The sequence below is a fragment of the Leptonychotes weddellii genome, chromosome 10 (genome assembly GCF_054177405.1).
Source record: "Leptonychotes weddellii isolate Sample4059 chromosome 10, ASM5417740v2, whole genome shotgun sequence".
Classification (NCBI taxonomy): domain Eukaryota; kingdom Metazoa; phylum Chordata; class Mammalia; order Carnivora; family Phocidae; genus Leptonychotes; species Leptonychotes weddellii.
Window position 1 is genome coordinate 15,366,761 of NC_138378.1, and position 13,002 is coordinate 15,379,762.

Consider the following 13,002-nt stretch of genomic DNA (forward strand, 5'->3'; position numbering starts at 1 on the left):
ATGTGGGTTCATCTTTTCTGGAAAGTAATTTGGCAGTAGGTAGCTAAAATCTTAAAAGTACGTGTTCTTCCCACAAGTAATTTTACTTTTGGGAATTTAAGAAAATAACCAGAGAGAGAGAAAAAAATGTATCTGCAAATATGTTCAAAAGGATGGAACCTGAAAACATCCTGAACATCCAGCAGAAGGGACTGAAGAAGTAAATGCTGGAATGGAGTCATTAAATATCAGGTTATAGAAGTATATTGAATGCCATTTTCACAATAGGCGTTTAAGTGAAAAGAGCAGGTTATAAGACAATGTGTTCAGTATCTTTTTTATCAAAAATAAACAATGCATATTTATGCACACAAATATACCCATATTTATATAAATAGTATTATACGTTAATGCTATAAGACACATACCAGGGACACTTACTAATTGATCGTGATGGTAGATTATGTATGCTTTGTATTTTTACCTTTTCTGTTTCATCCAAATACTTTGAAATGAATATAGGTAACTAATAGAAACAGAAAAAAACCACGAGGCCCCACAGACTTAGAAGCAGCCCCCACCCCCGCCACTTTCCCTCACACTCTCCTCACCAGCAGATACCGTTCATCTGAGAGGGGGTTTAGAAGTATTCTGTATGTGGCATCTCGTCTTTATGGAAGACTGTGGCTCATGGTGTCAGCCCCACCGCAGGGCTTATTTCCAGGCGTCCCTACAAAGGATTTGCTTCCCCACGGGTTGTACAACAAATGACATTTGACGCGTCACAGAAATGAGGCTGTGAGTCCAAGCGCTTGGCACAGATCTCAGTAGGCACAGCATATGTGTTTCGACAAATCACAAGCATTGGACCGGGAGCAGACCCTAATCTGGCAGGAAAAGGCTCTTGCCCTGTGAATGTGTCAGCTCCACACCAGTCACACCAGGGCTGACAAGCTAAGCAGACAGGTCAGTCCTTTCTGCAGCTGATGTTTCCAGCCAGCCTGGTTCCCTGCTCTCTGTAGGGCTGCTGCTGGCTCGGGGCTGTGCATGTGCTGGACCTGGCTCCTACCTCCTACATCTGTACCACGTGTCCCTTCCGTGTGGGTAATAACACAGCAGCTGACATTGATAGCTTGGTTACACATAGGATGGACTTGATTCTCATAGCCAGGCTTTCAAAGAGTTGCTACTTTTAGCCCTGTTTGCAGATGAGACTAAGCCTTGGAGGGGATCAGTGAGCCCCACAGGCCAGAGTCCCGTAGGTCCTGAGCGGTGGAGGCAGGATTGGAATGTCTGTGTCACATTCTTAAATTCTTCTGTCCTGAGCGTCCTTCCATGGTCACCTCGTAGACCTGACACTTAGGTCACCATGCCAGACTTTCCTTCCCTACAGGTGGCTTCCTATTAAAAATTTTTTATTTAGCACATATTTATACACTGTTAATTCACACTGTACTAGATTTGTGTTTCTCAAATTTACAAAGAAAAATCAACAAAATAAAAATACCCTTGGAATTTTTTTTTTCCCAAATTGCTCCCGTCCAGTTGCCTTCTTTTTTTTTTTTAAGATTTTATTTATTTGCAAGAGGGAGAATGAGAGACAGAGAGCATGAGAGGGAGGAGGGTCAGAGGGAGAAGCAGACTCCCCGCCGAGCAGGGAGCCCGATGCGGGACTCGATCCCGGGACTCCAGGATCATGACCTGAGCCGAAGGCAGTCGCTTAACCAACTGAGCCACCCAGGCGCCCCTCGTCCAGTTGCCTTCTTACTTCTCCCCTTCTTAGCCACATTTCCTAAACGTGATGTCTACACTTGAAGTGTGGCTCTCTTGAACTACCCCCACCCTCTTCCCAGAAGTGGCCCTCGTGAAGGTCACTGGTGATTTTCTTGTTGCTAAAGCCAATGGTGGTGATGGTGATGGTTCCTTATACATTTCTTTGTTTGATGATGCTGACCGCCCCTCCTTGGAGATCTTCCTGCTCTCTTGGTTCCACGAAATCATCTACTCATAACCATGAAAGGTCTGAGCGTTTACCTTCTTTGCAGGCTGTTAGCCTGCACAGATTCATAGATGCTGGCAGAAGATGTGAGACTCATGGGTCAAAGACAAAGGACTTCATTTGTCACCACACAGCAGGCAGCATGACCTTCATGTTTGGGACAGTTCCTGCCCTCCACCTCCGCCCCCAGCCAAGTCCAGTGAGAATGATGTGAGGGTGGATCTGGGCCAGGTTTGCTTACAGTGGGGAACCCTGTGCTTAGGAATCCCCAACTTTTTATTGTTAGCTTTATTGAGATATTTATAAAGCATAAAGCTTAGCAAGTCTAGAATTCAGTGCTTTTTAGTGTATTTGCAGTCATGGCCCCATCATCACATGCTTTGTCTTTCCTTCTTTTCACCTGTAGGTACCTTAGATCAAAAAATAGCTCCTTCAGGCAACCCGGGGGATGAAAAACTTGCTGGGCTTTGGATCTACAGAAGGTTGCTTTCTCCCCAATTTCTCTGTGCCTGATACATGGACCCCTCCTCCGTCATCCTTTGCAGCACATCTCTGAGGACTGTAGCCAACTCACACCTGGAAATTTCTCTTCACACACTTACTCTTTCCTACTTTACTTCCTAATGCCCTTTCCTGGGGGCCTTCCCTTAGCCCACCCTCAGTTTATGCACTTCAGGATTTGATCTCTGCTCCTCCCAGCCTCAGCACCTGGGAGCTGGGGGAAGAGTGGTGAGCGAGGCGCACCTGCTTCATGTCCTCACGGGGCTTACCTTCTGACAGCAGACACAGACATAAAGCAACTGAGACGGAGTTCAGTATTTTAGCACATATGTGACCAGGCTACCAGGGGAAGAGAAGGGTCTGTCGGGAGATGCTCTACAAGAATCTATCTGAGATGTGCCCTTGGAGGAAGTGGCCTTTGATTGGAGTTCTGAGGGGGGACCTGGAAATTGCCATAGGAGATGGTGCCACACAGGGAGGTGGCCCGTGTGCTGGCCCTTCACCACCTACTCATCCTCTTTGCTCAGGGCTTCCCACTCCCTATGGGGTTTAATCCAGGACCCTCCCGACTCTGCAGGAGCTCTGAACCCGGGGATCAACCCCAAATGAACAGTCAGCCATGCGTGCAGGGGGCCCTTGGGAGGGCTTCAGCACAGCTAATCAAAAATGATTTATGTCCACTTCTATTTCTTTTAACTTTTAATAAAAAATAATCAAAAGCTATTCTTTAGAGACTGCCAGAGAGGTACAAATATGGTCTTAAGAGAACCAATGAGTCAGGCTTTAGTGAGTTTTCAAATGTCATGCCATTGAAGAAGTAGGACTTAAAGTGAAAAGAATATTCCTTTACAAATGAACTGTGAGAATTTCACCTAAATATTTTCTAGCCAGGAAAGAAGGCTTTCAGGATTCTGTATTAGAGCGTCTCCTGTGAAACAGGCATCCTGTCTGTAGCACAGCCTTTCCCTTATATTAAAGAGAGTACTGTTTCCACTTCGACCAATCACAAATAAATTACAAGCCTGCGTGCTCTCTCTGAAATAATAATAATGAGAGTCATTGTTGCAGGCTATGTCTTATCTCTCCATGAAGGGAATAATGCCCTGCCATAGGATCAGAGGGGAGGGGGGATTGCAGGACGGCGAGGCCATTAGAGATGCCTCCGTAGCTGTAATAGAGCAGCGTGAAAACAGCAGACTCTGTGCGGCATCAGGTGCTTCTCTGGCTTCCTCTGTAGGTAGTTCCTGAGGATAGGTCTTGCCTGGGGCTGGAAAGATGTGTGTGTGCTAGGGCCAGAAATATTCAAGTGTGGGTATTGGCAGCCCCTTTTCTTGCAAAGAGTGACTCTCAAATGACGTAAAAAAAAAAACGGCTAAGGAAAGGTGGAATTCGAGTTGTTTTAAAAGAGGTCAAGCTGATGAAAGAGGAGAAAGAAAAATGAGAGATTTCTAAGGATGCTGTTGCCACGATTGGAGAGGCAGGAGTATAAAATGGGATTAAGCAGGACTACCACTTAGGTTTCGCAGTGCCTTCATTCAGTTGAGAATGTGTCCCCCACCCCCCCACTCCCGGATGGATGAATTGGACAAAGTTCACCTTCTGGGCAGATGCATCCTCATGGGCTTAGAGCTTGGCGAGCAGGCAAAGCCTCTGGGCAAAGCAAACAGATAACCTTCCTCCAGTGGGCTCCGTGAACCAGTGGGTCTGGACTCGGGTTTGCCAGGACAGCTCGAGCTGGCTCTGAATGACGCCCCAGTGGCTGGGCATTTCTGGTGCAGTGACCTGTTGCTCAACCACAGGAAGTGGTCTGGATTTAAGGAATGTTTCCATTCGTGTATTCTGTGGTATGGTTTGACTCCTTACTTTCCATTGAGGGACTTAAGACAGCAATAACCTTTACGTCTTGGAAACCTAGGACAAAGTGAGCAGCATCAGCATCACTTGGGAACTTGTTAGAAATGCAGATTATCTAGGCTTGCCCCTGACCTACTGAATCACCCTCCAGGTGATTCCAGTACCTGCTGACTTTTGAGAACCACTGTTTTAGATTCATGAAGTTGGGTTAAGAAAACCTCACCTGAACCTAATAGCCTGTCAGGTATGCCATTGCTTAATAATGTACTCAGAGAGTCTGTTAGCCAAGAATGTGGGAAGATGCTTGGGCAATGCATCTTCACGTAGATATTTCTGACTTAGAGACCACTGAGGTTTCCGGAAAGCTAGGCATCTGGGCTTCTGTCACAGCATTTCCCAAACTGTTTTCTCTGGAGCCATCATTTCCTACAAGATGGCAGTTGGTGTTCTTTGAATAAGCAAAATAAGTTTCTGGAACACTGCACACTCTACCCTCCCCTCACAGAGTCCTGGTGTAACTGTGCATGGTCCTATAGGGATGGCAATTGGGCAATGGGATGATAAGGCCTCAGTCTCTGGAATCAGATCACCTGGGTCCACATGCTAATTCAGTCACTCAGCAAAGTCAGACAAGGACTTGCTACTGCCTATGTGGTTGGTTCTGATTCATTGAGTTAGAATCTGCCTTTTTAATGAGATCCCCAGGGGATTTGTATGCGTGGTTGGTTGAGAAGTACCATTCATAAGGCATGTTGCTTGACCTATTTCTATCTCAGTTTCCTCATTTTTAAAATAGGAGTAATAATAGGGCTTCTCTCATGCTTTATGGTGCATGAGAAGCACCTGGAGGGTTTGTTAAAACAAAACTGGACTGGCTCCATCCCTCGAGTTCCTGATTTACTAGGTTTAGGGTGGGGCCAGAGATTTTACATTTCTAACGTGTTCCCCAGGGGATGCTCCTGTAGTGGGTGTGCAGACCACACTTTGAGAACCAGTGTTCTGGATCATTCTAAGAGCACAGCTCTCTCCGTGCTGACCCTGTTGTCCTCCACGAAGCATGCTACTTCAGTACTCAACTTTATACTTGACCCTTTTTGCCCTTTTGTTGGAATTTTAGCCCAGCCTGTAAATTCCTCTGGGCAGAAATTACACCTTCCACACTCCATACTCTTTCATTTTGTGTTTCATTGAATAATGAGGACATTTCCAGTGTTGTTAATAATAGAATAGGGAAGGGGAAAAACTCAGATTGCCAACCCCAATAAACAGTGTCTACAAATGGATGTCAGCCCTGGGATTCTCTTTAAAGTTTGCATTTCCAGCAGCTTTCCAGGTGATGCTGATGGTCCAGAAAGCACCCCCCACACACACTAGAAGAACTTTCATAGAGATTTTTAAAGGATTAAGTGAATTCTGTCATGTAAGCCAGTTAACACAGTGCCTGGCATAAGCTACCTCCTCAAAAATGTTAATGTGACTTTTACTTAATAAATGCTCCGACAAATCCTGTTAGGTTGAATGAAATACCTATCAAACTCACTCAGTTATGGAACTCTTTACTCATGGGAGATATATTGACTTTTGAGGGAAGCAGTGTGTTACTGCAGGGGTGCTCAAGCTTTCCCACGTAGCAAGTGTTCAGTGGAGTCCGTTCCCAGCTTGGTGCCCGCCTCCCACCTTTTTGAACAGGTTCAGGAGCAGGCTCCTGGCATTATCGCAAAGCAGTGGCTCATGGGACTTCAGGAGACCCTGGAGGAAGAGACGGCAGAGATAGGAAGGTGCTGGGTAGAATGGATGCTATCGGTGTCCTGGACAGTGTCCTTTCTGAGCCGGTGCCCCCAACCCTCAGGCACTGTGCGGTTGGCTGCTAGACGCTCACAGCTCCCCCTTCTCCACAGAACTGCTTTGGGGCAAATGGGAACAGTTTCCTTCTTTCCCCACCTGGCAGGCCATGGCCAGTGACTGGCTGACGTGGGGTACCAGTGCTGGTTCCTTGCCTCAAGCTGGGATCAACTCTGGTACACTTGAGGCTCCCGAGATCCCGGGGAGTCAGGCTGAAGTTGGACTGTTTTGACCACATCCTTCCTCAGCGGCTCCTTCGCTCACTGTCCTTCATCCCCTTTTTCCTGAGGACACTCGGTAGGTCACCATGTCTCAGACTCTGCTTCTGGGGAGTCCGGCTCTATCAGTGCCCACTGGGAAGTTTATCCAATTTGCCCCGGACACAGAGGGGCTAGAAGATGACTCCATTTTAGAATAATGGATGTAGGTCTGAAAGAAGAAAGGAAGTATGCCCAAAATTTCAGAGGAAGGATATACTTACGTGTGAAACATGTGATAGGCACCAAAAGAAAATCTCCAGCATGCGGGAGTGGTGACGTGGGGGCCTGATAGATTCTTCTCCAGGCTTCCATATACATCATCCATGTCATGCTTCTGTTGGACTTTTCCAAGGACTTTGACTTCTCTTTGCTGTCCTGCTCCTCTTTCCCTGCATCCTAGCATTTGTATCCCCATGCATGTACGTGGCACCTGACGTCTTGCTTGGGAGGATTTACTCTTCCACCTTGTCTCTGGGCTGCGGTCCATTTGGGGCTCCTGGCACCCTGCCCGCTCCACCCCTCCCTGTGCCCACTCAAACCCGCTCAGTTGCCTGTGAACCTGGAATTCCCGAGTCTGTTCCTGCTTGATGAAACCTCCCCTTGCTCTCTCCCCTTGCATTTTCCTTCCTCTCTCCCCTTGCATTTCCCTTCCTGCCTGTGTCTGGGACTGAGACCATGGTTGGAACCTGTCTAACAGGGCTGCTTACACAGTCCCTCTGGTTAAATCCCTTCACATTGCCACGGCGTTCTGGTCACTGAGCCCGTCACCGTGCCTGGTCTTCTAGAATCTCTCCTGATCTCAGTTTCTCGGTTGCTGCTCATTTGCCTTGACCTTTATCACCTACTTGCCCTTTCATCTGAGCTCATCTCTCTAACTTAACCTTCATTTCTCCTTGCCGGTGGTCCATCGCAGTGCCATTTCCTATCATGGCTCTGGGCTCTCCTGCACGTTCCTGTCCTGCTCTTGCCTGCTCCCAATATGACAAGTGTGATTATCAAAAGGCCTATTTTCCAGAGATTTTATAAGACAACCCACAATTTCCTGTCCTTCGATGGGAGAAAGCTTGGTGGTTCAGGAACTAAAGAGAAAAATGTGAGTGGTTCAGGGGATGCATTACTCCTCTCTGTTTTTGTTGGAATGTGACATCATTAAGAAGAAAAGCAAATAATACTGGAAGTCACATCAAAATAAAAATTTTTAAAGATTTTATTTATTTGACAGGACACAAGCAGGGGAGTGTCAGGCAGAGGGAGAGGGAGAAGCAGGCTCCCCAGCTGAGCAGGGAGCCTGATGCAGGACTCGATCCCAGGACCCTGGGATCATGACCTGAGCCGAAGGCAGATGCTTAACCGACTGAGCCACCCAGGCGCCCAATAAAATTTAAACTAAATGTGAAAAATGAATGTTTTGCACTTAATTGGCTCTTTGCTGTTTGTTAGTTTCTTATGGCTGATGTAACAAATTAGACTTAGTGGCTTAAAACAACACGAATTTATTACCTTGCGGTGGTGGAGATCAGAAGTCAGAAATGAATCTTACAGGGTTAGATGGAGGTGTTGGCCAGGCTGCATTCCTTCTAGAGGCTCTAGCAGAGAATATGCTCCCTTACCTTTCCCAGCTTCTCGAAGCTGTCTGCATTCTTTGGTTCTGGTTCCTTCCTCCATCTTTAAGCCATCAGTCACGTCACTTTGACCTCTGCTTCTGTCACCACATGTCCTGTCTCTGACTCTGACCCTCCTCCGTCTTTCTCATATGAGGCCCGTTGTGATTACATTGAGCCCACCTGCATCATCTAGGATCCTCTCCAAATCTCCAGATCCTGAGCTTAATCAACATCTTCAAAGTCCCTTTCACCATAGAAGGTGACATAGTCCCAGGTTCTTCCAGGGATTAGCATATGGACATTGTGGGGGGGGCCATTATCCCTACCCCACTTTTCATGGTTAATTTCATGGTTAATTTGGAGAGCTCAGCTCACACCAGGATACACCATCATGGGCTCAGTGCTCTGTACACTTTCTCATTTATGCATCACGAGAACTTCATAAAGTGGGCACCAGTGTCACATCCATTAATGGTGTAAGGAAACCAAAGCTGAGAGAAATGAAATCAGGGCCCAAGGCTGCACATATTGGGCATTTGTATGCTTTTGTTTTATTATCATTTCCTGTCCCACCTTTCCCTAGCTCCTGCCCTGGCCTCTCTCAAGTATCTAGCCTCCTGGGAGCTCAGCTGTGACCACTGGGGGATCAGCCACATCCAGGACAGAGGTTGTCTGGGCTTTGGGAGCAGTTGCAGATGAGGCATTTTCAGCACAGTATTTTTTTTTTTCTGCCTAGATTTTTATATACTTCTTTATCCTTAACATCTAATATTTTTGTGAAGTAAAATGCGTACCTCAATTGTTGTGCTTTTCATAAATTTTGTCAAGTGAATGGTAGGCCATTTCAGTCTAAAGGTTTGGGTCTTGTTTTCATCCAGGCAGGTGAGCTGATATGACTTAGGATAGAATTTGTGTTCCATTCCCTAAGCTCCCATCTTCAGGCGTACCAAATACTTATCTGGTATGTTGTCTGATCTCTGTTTTCTTCCTCAGTTTGCCTCCCTCCTCTCCTTTTATCGGTGCCTTCTTGGCAATCTGGGTTATTTTCTTAAGCCTCCCCCACCCCTGCCTCCAGCTGTCAGTGCTTTTCTGCAGTGTTGAGTCTGCCGTTCACTTCTAGCACTATTTTGAATCCTGCAAATGGTGCCCTTGTTTGTTTCCCGTAATTCTTTTGAGGTTTATTTTCTTTCTTAGTACTTTTCGTTCTCCACTCACTTCTTAGATGATGGTCTGTAGAGTTCATGTGCTGGCTTCGTGCTCTGTGTCTTCTTATCTCCCAAGTAAATTTCTTGGCTGTTCAAAGCATTGGAGGTCTGAGGAAAAGCCCTGTGTCTGATGAGCTGTCTGGCTGGGATGTAGGCATTTTTGCTTCCTCTACCCCTGTCTTTCCCTTTTTTTTGGGGGGGGGGGCGGGGATAGTCCTTAGCTAAGAAATTGGTGGCGCATAGGTAGCTCTTGGCCACACTCTCTTCTCCACATGTGGGAATGAGTGTGCTAGAGGAGGTGAGGGGTGGGGAGTAGTCACCCCACGTTAGAGCACCACATGGTATCTTTGGGCCAAGTGCTGATGCCCGGTGGCCTGCATTCAAATCCCAGCTCTGCCACTTCCAAGCTGTGCAAGCCTGGGCAGGCAGATCACTTCTCTGAGCTTCGGCTTCCTCGTATATACAACGGAGGTAAGAAGTGGGCCCCCCTCACAGATTTTTGTGAGGAATTAATGAAGAAGGAATGTAAAACACTTAGCCCACAGTAGTGCTTAGTCACTGTCAACTTAAGAAAGATCAAAATCTTTATGATGTTATAAATAAATCAGGTTAGAAAATACCCAGCCAGAGCCTCATCGCTCCCTTTCCAGGTGTGAAGGGACTGCTCAGCAGTGAGGAGAAAATGGGCTTGGTTTGGTTTGGTGACCTATCTCTTCCGAGGCCTTTCTGTGCCTTCAGCCAACTTTTCCTCAGATCAGGTCACATTCCTGGCATTTGCCAGGATTTCCTCTACTTCCTCACTGCATATTTTGGGAGAGGGACTTGTGTCTGGGGTCGTCAGTTCTCAGAGTTTGAGCGAGTTGTACCATCTCTTGCAAAAACATACCCGGGCATGAGGCAGGTGGTGGGCGGTTTCCGCCCCAGTTACTTCTTCCTTCAGTTCCCTTGCATTGTTCTTATCCTGGCCTGTTGCAGAGTTTCCGGAATGGGAGGGGGTTATGGCTGCCCCTCCTCCTGCCATGCTTTTAAGTCTGGCATTTCCTTTAGTTCCTTTATTCTTTTCAAGTATAAAAGCAGTGTTTAAGGCAGAAAGTCTAGAGAATGCCAAAAAGTAAAAAGAAGAAAGCCAGCCCCTCCAATCTCCCTGTCCAGTCTGGAACAAGTCACACAGAGGCCTTGGTTTCCCCGTGTTTCTTGGCTGTTTGCTCCTGGCCCTCCCTGCTGTTCCATCTCATTGGCTTGGGACAGCTGAGCCCTGGAGTCCTACCCCCTCCCATGTCCCAGGCCTGACGCGTCGCTGATGGGAGCGTGGATGGATGGAAGCAGGTCATGTGTGTGCTGGAGGTGTTTACTATGGACAGGAAGGGATGAAGATTGCATCATGGAAGTTTTCAGTTGTGGAGAAGCTCCTAAATCCTAAAGTTTCCCGAAATCCAACTAGATAATTAAAACACTCAATTTTACTTTCGGAAACGAAATAAAGGCAGTGAGGATAGGGTCTCAGTGAAAAGATGCTTGACCCGAAGTCAGAAAAGCTGGATAAGGGACTTCCTTGCTCTACATGTGTACTCAGCCACACTGACATTTGGGTTCTGCTAAGGAGAGCAGCAGTAATACCTCAAACAAGGCTGGGAGGATTAAAAAGGAGATTCAGGGTCTGGCTCATAGAAGGTGCTTTAATAGTCACTCAGGCTGTATCCTCAAGCATGTACCTTACCAGTTGTCATTGCTTGCTGCTGCTATAGAAGGGGCTCATTCAGACTCAGAATATCACACCTGAGATTCAGCACAGTATAGACGAAAACGCTTGTGTATTCACTTTGATTCTAGAAATGTTTACCAAGTTGGGAAGTTGGGCACAGTGCTGGAGATGAAAAGGGGCTAAAGGATGCCCTCGTGGAGCTCTGAGTCTAGTCTAAAGGGGGAAACATGTAGGCAAACAAACAAACACCCCAAAACAACGACGACAAAACCAGTAGAGAGTAAATAGCTTCTAGAAGGTGGTGTGACAGGCGAACTTACCGGAGACGGCAATGTGCTGAGCGTGAGTTTTTAAGGGTGAGGGACTGACCCCAGGCAGATGGGAGGTTCCAGGCTGAGGAAAAAGCAAATGCCAAGGAGGAGAGGTGCTGGGAAGCCACCATCCACACCACGCCTGGAGACAGATAGGTCCCTCAGGGCCTGTGGGTGGGGTATGAGGGCACCAGCCATGGGCTGAGGGCCAGGCTGTTTGTTGTCACTTCATGGGTTATATTTTCAGTAGTCTATCTGAGACTGTCTTTGGGGGAACCTTGTGGGTTCTGCTTAAGAGATGAAGGAAGATGGGAGGAGGGCTCAGGGCCAAATGCCAGCCTCAAGCTCAGGCCAAGCAGGGAACCAAGGGGTCAGGAGGAGGCCTGTGCCCTCTCTTCTTATCATCAGGCACTGCCCTCCTGAATCAGCTCGCTAGCAAAGTTTACACTTGAGTCAGATCACTTGCAAAAGCCAGCCATCGATACTCCTTCTTAAGGAAAGCCATGGCCCCAGGGATGTGGGGACAGGTGGAGCTTCCGAGCTGGGGGTCCCCGGGGGCCGTAAGGTGATGTGATTTCTCCTCCTCCCTCCCTCTGTCCTGCAGCAATGGAACGGCAGGGACACGGCCCTCATGGTCACCCGCGTGGTCAACCACAGACGCTTCTCAGCCACGGTCAGCGTGGCCGACACCGCCCATCGGAGTGTGAGCAAGTACCGCTGTGTGATCCGTTCCGACGGTGGTTCCGGTGTGTCCAACTATGCCGAGCTGATTGTGAAAGGTGAGTGGCCCGTCCCACGGGGCTGATTTCACCGGCTGCCTTGGCCCCACCCTCAGAGGTTGGGAGGAATCCAGGTGCCTCTTCTCATCTCAGTGGAAAGACACACCCTTTCCAGTCCCCCATTCCCACCCTGCAGAGAAAGAGGCGGAGTTACTGTAAAATCATGCATATGGCATTGTTATTCAACAAGTTGAGTCTTATTATAGGGTCCACCTGTGGGAACCTCTGGGGTATACAACATGGAAGGCATCTCCAGGTTTGGCTTTATTTTGCATTTAAAGTTTGAACCAACGTCCTTGTGTTTCGGTGGTGGTCTTCTGCCTTGTTAGGAGAGTGTACAATAGTTTCTGAGGGATTTTTTTTTTTTTTAACTGAAAATGCGATTTAATGGCAATATTTTGGAAGGACTTTTGAAATAAATACCCCCCCCCCACCCCACTGGCTTTGATTCAATTCTTTCCAGTTTTCTTGTTCTTGTTCACCTTGAGGTATTGTCAACATGCTTTACATTAAAATATGCACGTTGTTGCCTTTTCTGCTCCTTCCAAGGGCTGGATATCCCATTTATTTTTGAAAGTCTAGATAATCTCTGTTGTAATGCTTAATGGTTGTATACTGTTTCATCAAGTGAGTCCCCCCCATTTCTTAAAATCTCCCTATTTGTCGTCATTTAGGTAATTCCAGGTGTTTTTGGTTTTTGTTTTATCTTTCCTCTGCATCAATTAACACCTCAATGGAGTTCTTCTAAAGAGAATATTTTTATTCTATTGAACCAGATTATTTCCTTGGATAAATTCCCTAGGGGTAGAGTTGGTAGAGCAAAGAATACCAGCATCTTTATGGACTTTTCTTTGTGTTGCAATATTGCTTTTGCAAAAAAAAAAAAAAAAAAAAATGGGTTTGACAGTTTACACTGGAAAATTGCAGTGTATGGATGTACTCATTTTCCAGCGTTATGTTCACCGA

At 47.0% G+C, this 13,002-nt stretch overlaps 1 protein-coding gene across 1 annotated transcript in view; it reads left to right on the plus strand.

Annotated features, from left to right (window-relative positions):
- The window catches only part of LOC145723750 (receptor-type tyrosine-protein phosphatase T-like), a 100,902-nt gene extending 88,769 nt beyond the window's left edge, over positions 1 to 12,133 (plus strand). Inside the window, exon 6 of the mRNA XM_081832269.1 lies at positions 11,862 to 12,133. Within this exon, the coding sequence (XP_081688395.1) occupies positions 11,862 to 12,062 (201 nt within the window). The 3' untranslated portion in view covers positions 12,063 to 12,133. The remainder of the gene's footprint in view (positions 1 to 11,861) is intronic.
- Positions 12,134 to 13,002: the final 869 nt, after the last annotated feature.